The sequence below is a fragment of the Idiotropiscis lumnitzeri genome, chromosome 21 (assembly GCF_059441095.1).
Source record: "Idiotropiscis lumnitzeri isolate Australia: NSW breed Sydney's pygmy pipehorse chromosome 21, RoL_Ilum_1.0, whole genome shotgun sequence".
Taxonomy (NCBI): domain Eukaryota; kingdom Metazoa; phylum Chordata; class Actinopteri; order Syngnathiformes; family Syngnathidae; genus Idiotropiscis; species Idiotropiscis lumnitzeri.
This window is the reverse complement of record NC_142411.1, coordinates 4,995,456-5,005,894: the sequence shown is the minus strand read 5'-3', so window position 1 is coordinate 5,005,894 and position 10,439 is coordinate 4,995,456. Positions and strand designations below refer to the sequence as shown.

The 10,439-nt window shown below is 41.4% G+C and overlaps 2 protein-coding genes and 1 non-coding gene across 4 annotated transcripts; all 3 read left to right on the top strand.

Annotated features, from left to right (window-relative positions):
- The first annotated feature begins 305 nt into the window (after positions 1–305).
- LOC148316632 (syntaxin-11-like) lies at positions 306–7,055 on the top strand. 2 transcript variants are annotated; one of them, XM_088286528.1, is made up of 2 exons: positions 306–346; positions 6,153–7,055. In XM_088286528.1, the coding sequence occupies exons 1-2, from the start codon at positions 321–323 to the stop codon at positions 7,036–7,038; spliced, it is 912 nt and encodes a 303-aa protein (XP_088142654.1). In that variant the 5' UTR covers positions 306–320; the 3' UTR covers positions 7,039–7,055. The 2 variants fall into 2 exon arrangements, with proteins under 2 accessions (XP_088142654.1, XP_088142655.1); XM_088286529.1 differs by lacking the exon at positions 306–346 and adding an exon at positions 4,924–5,085.
- stx11b.1 (syntaxin 11b, tandem duplicate 1) lies at positions 565–4,295 on the top strand. Its single transcript, XM_088286971.1, has 2 exons — positions 565–738; positions 2,432–4,295. Exon 2 carries the CDS (start codon positions 2,439–2,441, stop codon positions 3,336–3,338), a length of 900 nt encoding a protein of 299 aa, XP_088143097.1. The 5' UTR covers positions 565–738; positions 2,432–2,438; the 3' UTR covers positions 3,339–4,295.
- A 1,342-nt stretch (positions 7,056–8,397) lies between the features above and the next one.
- On the top strand, positions 8,398–8,480 carry trnal-uaa (transfer RNA leucine (anticodon UAA)). The gene has a single exon. It is a non-coding gene; the product is annotated as a tRNA-Leu (tRNA).
- Positions 8,481–10,439: the final 1,959 nt, after the last annotated feature.

The following is a 10,439-nucleotide window of genomic DNA, read 5'->3' as shown; positions in this document are numbered from 1 at the left end:
AATTCGTTTTCAACAATATTGTACTTTAAGCACCTGTAACTCATAAACGTTGGCATTTTTATCTTTGTAAAGAGAGGCATTGTGTTAATTTCATTTTGTGTTCTGCTCATGAGAATGTACCGGCGTGCTTGGAAGTGTATATTTCCATTCTAATGAAGAAAAACATTCTTAAATGACTGTTAAGTATTGCTATGTTTTAGTTGAAATAAAACTCGAGAAACAAGTTTGCCACGTGATCATTCAGATTCTTTAATCCGGCCTGTCGATAACTCAACATCAACTTTCAACAGGTTGGCACCATGATACGTCCGCCATATTGAATGTGTCAACGGACTGGAAATCACAGGTAATTGTCCTCGCTGGTCTTCTTAAATTTGGATTACCAGCAGCACTCCTATATAGCTTCAAACAAATATTATAAGCAAAATTGGCACATCAACCCGGTGGGGGTGAGGGTCAAATACAAACGCGCATTAATTTATTGCCGGTGCTCCATCTGCTGATCAGGCACCTTTTTTTTTTTTTTTTTTTGCTACTTCGCGTCACAAACCCACCTGTCTTCATTCCTGCCTCATGACTTCTAACATTCGCACAAAAGACAACCGACGTCGGCGGCCGCAGATTTCTGCTCTCCGCATGCACATGTTGGGCAACCCCCATTGCTGCTCCCCGCATTGTGGGATGGTGCTGAGACAACACGCTCTTCAATTTTAAGACAAAATTTGACACGCAGCAAAGGTAAGATATTTTAACTTGATCATTGTACTGAATGCTTAACATTTGCGTGGTGTGTGCACCATAAAATCTTCAAAATATGTCTAAAAATGAGTCAAATGCATGGAAACACCTTGTGTGGAATCATTTAGATTGTTTGTTCTGTGCACCTTTAAGTTTAGTGGGAAACGTCTCAAAATGACCATGAAATACGCGAAAGTCATAGGGGTGGTCAAACAAAAACATAACTTCACATGACTTTGTAAAAGTACAAAGATATTTCTTTGCTTAGATGAATTAAATTCTGATATTTGAATGATGACTGTCATGTGCTATGGATCAGCCTGTCTCAAAATTTACAATATATTTTAATAAATAATGGTAAAGTTCATTTATATCAGTAGTTCAGTTCAAAATGTGAAACTCAATGAACCAGATTCATACAATATTGGAATATACTTTTCACAAGGCTATTTCTGGATTAAAAGCAGTTTGTGATTGTTTTTTATGTCAATTCAAATTCTATGAGATAGGGAATTGTGGGAAATCTTTGGCTGATACAAAACAAATCCTCTTTCTAAAAAAAAATAAATAAATAACAATAATAATCCTGACATATTTCAGTCTGGATTCAAGTATTCTGTGAATCTAAATAAGGCAATATATGAAATGTGCATGCCCTGCAATTGGCTGACAACCAGTTCAAGGTGTCCCCCGCTTACTGCCCAAAGATAGGCTCCAGCACGCCTCGTGAGATTTTGAATTAAAAATACTGAAATAGATTAACCTTTCTTTGAACTATATTCATTCCCGACTTCCTTTCCATAAGTATTGGCATTAAAAAAAAATAAACAATACACATTGTCTGATGGCCTCGCTTTTCTCATATAAAAATATGGTGTCCAAAACATATCTGACAGCATTGTCCTAAAACGCACGGTATCTGCTGAATGTGATGCTCGTCCCTGATAAGGAATCAAAACGAATACTCGGACTAAGACGTCAAGTCAGGTGATAAGTTAAAGGAACCCGTTTGGTGAGGAGTAGCACCTTCTATTGAGAACCTGTCGGGCCAGTGCCCAGTGCTGGGTGGATTCCACCTTGAAGGAAGAAGGCAGTCGGATTTTTTTGTGAAACATTTTGCCAAATATGACCTTTTAAGAAGGTATGGCTAAAAACATGATAAGGTCAGGCTATTATGACAAAACCAGGTAGTCTCGTACTAAAGGTGGCAAAAGTACTCACTCAGTTCCTAAGTAGAAGTACAGATAAATGTGTAAAAAGTCTGATAATGTAGAAGTACTGAAGTAAAAAGCACCAACTCGCATTTCTCAGTCTAGTAGAAACAAAAAAAATGTTCCGTTGCATTTTGTTTCAGAGCTAGCTAGCGCGCGGGTACACTTTTATGCTAGCAAAACGTGTGCCCATAGCATTGCTAAAGTTGGGAACAAAAATGCTAAATGACAACAAAAAATGACATCTTACACATGTGTTTTCTTTTGAGAGGGGGGGCTGAAGTTATTTTTTTTTGTTAGTTTGAAGTTATTAGTTTTCTAGCTCAAGAAGTAGACTTCGAGATACTGTTATTGTTTAGCTTTCTAAAGAAGTGGACTACAGGCTGTTGTTCTGTCTCAACTAGTTTGACAGCTTAAGATTCCACCCTGATTTGTTTCTCTTTTTTTGTACACAAAAATTAAAAAAAAACTCATTTTTGCAGCGCAACCATGAGGGACCGACTGAGCAACATGCAGGAATTGTCCAACAGTAGCCACGTGGAGTCGATGGAGTACGCCGAGTCGGCCTTATCAGACTCCCTTAGTAACGTGGACCTGGAGGACGAGCTGCCCCATGAGGCGGTGGTGTTCGACAACAGCCCCGCCGTTGCCAAGATCTTCGAGCAGGCGCAGGCCATCCACAAAGACGTCCAGCTCATTCGTCTGGAGGTGAAACGACTCCGCGAGCAGAACTCCCGCATGCTCCAGGGCGTCACCACCATGAGCGCCATCAAAAGGGACGCAAATACCATCGGTGCCGATATAAAAACACGGGCTGAGCGCGTGCTGTCCAACCTTCGCGACATGGATGACACGGCACACAAGCTGGATGAAGTTCACGGCCCCAACTCGGCCGTCACGCGCATCGCCCGGACGCAGTACGCCTGCCTGAGCAACGGCTTCCGTGACGCGATGTTTGACTATAACGAGGCTGAAATGAGCCACAGAGACAACTGTAAAGCGCAGATCCAGAGGCAGATGGAGATCGTGGGGCGCGAGGTGACCGGCGACGAGGTGGAAGAGATGATCGAGAACGGGCAGTGGAACATCTTCACCGACAACATCATGGCGGAGGGCAAGACGGCTCGCGCCGCTCTGTCCCAGATCGAGAAGCGCCACCAGGAGCTGGTGGACCTGGAGAACCGCATCAAGGGAGTCCACGAGATCTTCCTGGATGTCGCCCTGCTGGTGGAGGAGCAGGGTCCCATGCTCAACACCATCGAGACCAATGTTCAGAAAACGGACGAGGTCTTGCAGGAGGCCCTCTTTAAACTTGGCAAGGCCAAGCGTCACGACAGGAACAATCCGTTTAAAAAAATGTTTTGTAGTTGCTTCCCTTGCTTTGACTAAAGCGGGCTTATTCATCACAGGGGGGGGATTTTTTCCAGACCGACTTGAAAATTCTCGCTCGCTCGCTCGCCGGAAATGGGCGGGGCTATGACCTCACCGGAAGTCGTAAATCACTTTTTGACATAAACGTGAGTTTCCTATCTCTCGTGATGTCTATTATTATTATTCACAGGATTTAAAAAATTCTCCAAATCCCAAACTATCCAAGTTGATCAAATTCAATGATTAAATAGGTGGATGGAATAAAAATAAATAAATCAACGAAAAACCGATTTATATCATAAATCTCTCTCTAAAAGACGATTCCCTACGTATCTCGATATGTGGCATGCGATACGAGTCAAGGTGACAATGTAACAATTCGATTCGGTTCATTAAATGAAAACCGGTTAGCACAGCTGTGGGCAAACTACGGCCCGGGGGCCACATGCGGCCCGTTAAACGTCTTAATCCGGCCCGGCGAACTTGATAAAAATTCAATGAATAAACCTTGTTAATGTTTTATTTTCTAAATACTGTGGTTTTACTGTGAGGGAAAAATGCCAGCCGGTGCACGTGTTTGCCCTTTAACGAGGTGTGCGGAGGAGGAGTTTTTAAATCCGAATGTTTCCAGGAAGTGAAAGTCGCAGGCTGTGATAGACTTCAGTGATTATGCTCAGATATTTGTTTAAAAGAATAGTGACTGGTATCGCAAACCAGGAAACAAGAAGTCAGATTCGCCTCCAAAAGGAACGACAACGCCATCAGAACATATTTCAAAGTCTTATAGTTTCCAATACGTCCTTGCCCAAAAAAAAAACGAGATAAAACCGTTTCTTGCTAAGCGCTACGATATGCTTGACCATTGTTATGTAAATAATCTGTCAAATATGTAATTGTCTGTTGTCTGAAGCTGTTTATAATGTTCATGAGAATGTCTTTTATGTGTAGGATTTATTAAATTTCTGCCTGATGAACCAAAAACTTGTTGTCATACTCATTTGCACAACACAATTTTTAAAATGTCACAGTTAATTGCGTGCTTCATGTTAAGTGAGATTTTTGCGGATTTACTTTTGCAATTTCACTTTATTTAATTTATCCGTGGCCTCAAAATTCTGTTCTGCATTCAAACGTGAAGACCAACATTAAAAGTCATTCGCTGCCATTGACGATTATAGACGTCAAAAAATTAATTTTACCTGGGCTGGCTGTGAATGAGTTAAAAAACGTAGTTCAAATGTGTCCTGATTCAAACCCTTGCCAGGAAAATAATTAATAAAATGTTAAAGTATTTTATCTGTCATACGCCCACACGTCATTTTTGGAACATGCTAAGTCACTCTTTCATTCTTCAGTTGACGACTTGACAATTACGCTGAGTGCCTAAAATCCGAGAAAAACATCCCTTTGCATAATAATTTGGAACGCGACGCACATTGTGCGTGAGTCGTCATAGAATATTTTCAGAACATTCCTCGTGACGTAACATCAATGGATTTGATGAACAGGTCTACCCGGTCTTCAACATCCTTCCATGTGACAAACTATGCAAAGAAGCAAAAGCACCTTCCAGGAAGAATTAGTTCTGGAAAGGGAGGGCCTAGAAAGGGATGTGGCTTGTACATCAGATTGCAAACTTCCTTTGAGCCGAGATCTGAACATGTTCTCGCAACTTGTTTGGATTTAATACAACAGAGGCAGGCGTGCTGTCGGAAGGGGGGGTGTTCACCTGATTTTGGACGTTTAGTGAGGAAATCAGAAAAGGGTAAGTTAAATTGCTACAGCAGGTTGATGATGAAACTAGTTGATCTTATTCTTGCAGTAAGGCTGTTAATCTAGAACATTAAATGAGCATAACATTGCAAAGAACTGAAGTGTGACATTGAAAAGTCAAGTTATCAGACCGATGTAAGAATTGGCTACTATCACGTATTGTGATAAACCAAAGGTATCCGGAACAAAAAAACAACTTTAAACAGTTTTATTTGTAATCCAAATTCCACGACTCTCCATGTCATTGAGGCTTTTTCGTGACGAAAAAAACTGTTTCAGTTAGCATGACTGATTTTGGGCAGATTAGATTGACATGGCAACACAAGAGTGAAATCTGATTGGTCCAAAAAAAAATGAAGCACACATAAATAGTACTGGAGACCCTACAGCCAAGCAAAACTATTAAATGAAGAGAAATAATGACCTGAAGGGAATAGACGGTGAGTTAGAGCAATTTCATAAAACAAATATTTGATTTTAGGTTGCAAGTGTAGTTCAGTGGTTTTGATAGTCTGGACGCCAGCAGAGAAGTTTTCACGGACACTGTGAGCAGGGTCTTAAACAGGGGTGTGCAAACTTTTTGATTGGCGGGCCAAAATGGGTTCTAAAATTTGACAGAAGGGCCGGACCAGAAGGAGATGGATGGAGTGTTTTGGTCACCTCACCTCATCGGAGAAAAAAAAATGCATTTTATTTTCAATGAAAGTGAACAAAAGCATTACAACAATATATCTGTCTTTGAAAAACCTCAGTATTTAGAAAATAAAACATTAACAAGGTATACTCATTTATTTTTTTCAAGTTCGGCGGGCCGGATTCAAACGTTTAACGGGCCGCATGTGGCCCCCGGGCCGTAGTTTGCACCACGGTATTTTGAAAATAAAACACCAACAAGGTTTATTCATTTTTTTTTTTCAAGTTCGGCGGGCCGGATTCAAACGTTTAACGGGCCGCATGTGGCCCCCGGGCCGTAGTTTGCCCACACCTGTTCTTAGAGGTACTACTGTGCGTAAGCACCAGAATTCGGAACACTAACAACAATAACCTGCTCTATTCCAGAGGCAGAATGCGGGACATGCTGGAAAGATTGCACAATGTCAGCGAGGCCTTGGAGGACGAGGACGACATGGAATACGACGAGAGCAAGCTGCCAGCAACTCAAGAGGCCATCGTCTTTGAGAACTCTCTGGACATCGAGAGCATCCTGAAGGAAGCCGAGTCCATCCGCAAGGAAATTTCCTTGCTCCTTTTGGAGGTGGAGCGCCTGAAGAAGAACAACGAGCGCTTTCGCACCACTGTCCGCCACCTCTCCGCAGTCAAGCGGGACTCGGACGAGATCGCCCGAGGGATCCAGAAACAAGGGCAACTGCTGCATACTCGTATTTTGGCACTCGGTGACATGAGCAAAAAGACAGCGGAAAGGGAGGGGCCCAACTCTGCTTCGAGCCGCATCGCATGTATGCAGTTTGACTCGCTCATCCTTGCCTTCCAAGCCGCCATGGGGACCTACAACCAGGCCGAAGAACTGCAGCGCTCCATTTGTAGGGAGCGAATCCAGCGACAGGCCTCCATATTAGGGACTAAAATCACCGACAAGAAACTAGATGAAATTGTCGATAAAGGATTTGAAGGCTGGAACGAGTTGTTTCAGAGTCTGCCCACGCAAGAGGGCCATTCCTCTCGCTGGGCAATGAATGAAATCAAAGACCGCCATAAAGATCTGGTGGCACTGGAGGCCCGGCTTAGGGAAATCCACGAACTGTTCCAGGAAGTGGCCGCGCTGACGGAAGAGCAGTGCTCCATGCTCAATAACATCGAAGCCAACGTATCAAACACTCGGCACTATATTCAGAAAGTCAACGTGGATATCACCAAGGCGATCCAGTACAAGAAAAGAAATCCTTTTTTGCAGTGTTGTCCATGTCTACCGTGTTGGAGACAATAAACGAAAACAAAATGTTACACGTTTTCATTCAGTGGTGCCGTATATGAACCAGAATTCTTTTTTGAAACACAATTGCTCTGTTTCTAAAGCCACTAAGTATCATAACTGGATTTCAACCTTTCATGATGAGCAATTACAATTCATTGAAATTAACTTTAGTTCAAGAAGTGAGGTACACTCTGGACAGGTTGCCTGCCAATAACAGAATTAAAATATATCGCAGAGCGAAAGCCAGGTAAATAAGTTAAATCCATTTTTTTGTGTCTTGGGCAACTGGCTAAAGTAAAACTTTTCCTTTTACAAGAGCACTCGGTTACATCTCGACTGGATTACTGTAATGCACTTTATTTTGGAGTCAGCCAGTCCTCCCTCATGCTTGTCCAGTTGGTCCAAAATGATGCTGCTCGTCTCCTATTCTGGCCTTCCTTAACTGGATCCCTGTTGATTTTAGAGTTCATTTTAAGAAAATCTCGACATGGGCTCTGAGCTCTGCCACCCATATGCACCTGCCTGATGCCAGATCAGTGGACCAGACGCTACTGAAGATACCAAGGCCCAAATGGAGGGTCAGAGGGGATTGAGACTTTTACCGTTGCCGGTCCCTCTTTTTGGGAGGGAAAATCCCTGTCTGTCCATTTTTCAAACACATTTTTCTTCTTTGGCTTTTTGACAGTATGAAACTGGTCATGCTCGGTTTCCGTTGAGCAACTATTATCCAACTATTACCCACCCTACACAAATTCATATTTGGGGTTGCTGGCTGGGAAGTTAACAATAAAATGCCTTCAATTTTTGCACAAATGAGGTCTGAATGTTTTCTTAAAAAAATACAATTCTGGTGAGTCACACTTAAACACCAGCGGAGTAGGCAACCGTTGATCAAAAGGGCACTTTGGGTTCGATCACAAGCATATATTACACCCGTATTAGGTGAAGACGTAAGTGAACAAAAATTATGACTTTATAGTTAAACTACTGTGGTGCTTGAGTGACCCCCTCAGGTTAATGGGGGTGAAACGCTGAACAACCTTGACAGAAATGTCCGTGCTTCCTGAAGTCAAGATCAACAATACTTTGATTCCATTGCATTAGCATGCTAACAATTAAAAATATACTAACGTATGAGCATGATACAGAATGTTTGCCGTTGGCGAGCGGGCCAATTTGTTCTAGCGGGTTTTTTTTACTTACGAAGAAACGTAATATTTTCAAAGTCGTTTTCTGACTTCCACCCGGACAGAGTTCGCAACAAGATGTTAATGTTAACGTATTTGCATGTCGTTAAATAGACAATTTGCCTCCCAAGCGTAATAGTTCACAGTTGCCTATTTTAAGGGACTCCATAACCGTGTATTACGCACCAGGATGGCCGAGTGGTTAAGGCGTTGGACTTAAGATCCAATGGACATATGTCCGCGTGGGTTCGAACCCCACTCCTGGTAATTCTATTTTAATTTTAATTTCACTGCTGGATAGGTTAATTTATCATGAAACGGAGTGATTAGATGAGCAAGAAATATTAACGAGTAATGCTTTATCTAAATGCTGCCTAGATCTCGACAAGTCGACAGTCCACAGATCTCGCCCGTGATTGGGAAATTGTGTGAGCAAGCCGTGTGTTCATTGGTGTGAGAATGTTAAAGCAGCGAACGCGATTGGTCGTCGTTGCCAGCAATTTTCTGATTATCATAATCTAAACAAATCTATATAATCAATGAGTAGAAAAATAATGAGGAATGATAATGTCTTTCGATGCGTTGCGATAAATGTAATGTTGATTCGTTATACGTTAACTTGCTTTTTCTTTTTTAACTTCCGCATTCAGAACGCATCGGTCAGCGTTTCTCACCTACAATTGGTCAGATAAGAAAAGGGAACGAAATAAACCACGTCGATTGGTCCTCGCTACCGTCAACGCTCCGACTTTAGAAAATGCCTTCAAGAGGATCAAAACAAAATGAAACAAAACCCAAAAAAAAGGTTATTCACATAGTCATTATTTTATTCTATTTCATCTTTATTTTCGATTTTCTTTCATTGTAACAAACGGTATGTTTTGTTTGTAACAACAATATTGCGACACTAGAGGGCGCTCTACAACCATTTTTGGACTACAGATGAGTACAGAGTTCTAGAAACTCTATCGATAAATAAATAAATGAATAAATAAATAAATATCATAACTAAAAGTCGTAGAATTTTTTAGTTATATTATTTGTAACATAAACTGTTCTAATTATCTTGTTGTCTTGTCTATCCATGTGAACTTATTAACCCTTTTAAATACTTCGGGAACTGTCTTCCTTTAGAAACTCAAATCCATTGTTTTTACAATGCGAAACAGATTCATATGAGCAAAAAAACTGTCTGACGGTTCTTCTAAGACTCGAAAAACTAAAATGGGCCGGAAAAGTCAATATGGCGGAATCAGCACAAGTTGTTCCAAGAAATACTTCTGCTCTGGATGAAATCAGACATTTTCCAATCCTTTTTGAACACAGAAAACTCGTGTTCGGATTGTATCGTTCATTGTTTTTTTTTTTTGTTTTTTTTCAAAATGTAACGTTCAATTAAAATCAAGTTGATGTGCATTCACACAATGAACACAACGTGTAGTTGTTCAGGCCTCAGGAATACAATCTGCTCCTGAGCTGAGAATTGAACCCAGAACATCAGAACTACCCTCTCCATTTCCAGTGAATGTAAAATCAGCCACCTCTGAGAACGATCAGCTTGAATCAAAATCATCATTAATTATGTACCTCGTGTGTGTGTTTGTGAACGTGGGCTGAACTGAGGTGCCTCTGTCCGAACGCGCCGCCTGCAGCCAACAACCTCCAGAACCCTGAATGGTTACCTTCTTCCACCAGACGTTAATTCGCAAATTGCAACATGGTTGAGAAATTGTTTGCATCATTCCGAGTTGACGCAGTGCAAATATTCCCTTTCACCTCTTAGAGCAAAGGAACAAACTCACATTTTGGAGGGCGCCGTGCGAAAAATACGTTAAGCACACGTTGCCGCACACAAGCGTAATCACGACTGTGCTTTTGAAGTCACAATTGTATGCTGCATGTGAATGGGAAGGATTGAAACGAAAAATATACATTTATCTCGAACAATGGATCCGCTCATTGTCAAAATTCAGACTATATATATGGACTATAACAGATTTGCTTATTATTATAAAATAAAATAAAATAAGATAAGCTAAGAGACATTCCCTATGCCAAAACCAAAATCCAGGTCTCTTGTCTTTGAAATATATTTTTTAACAGCTCCATATTCTTGCCCACAAAGAGTGGAAATGGGATAGGGACAGGAAAACACCAAAGGCTTTCCTGTTTGGCAACTAGCAAGTGACGCCCTTAAAACAAAACAAGAGAAGTAAATGGATGCCG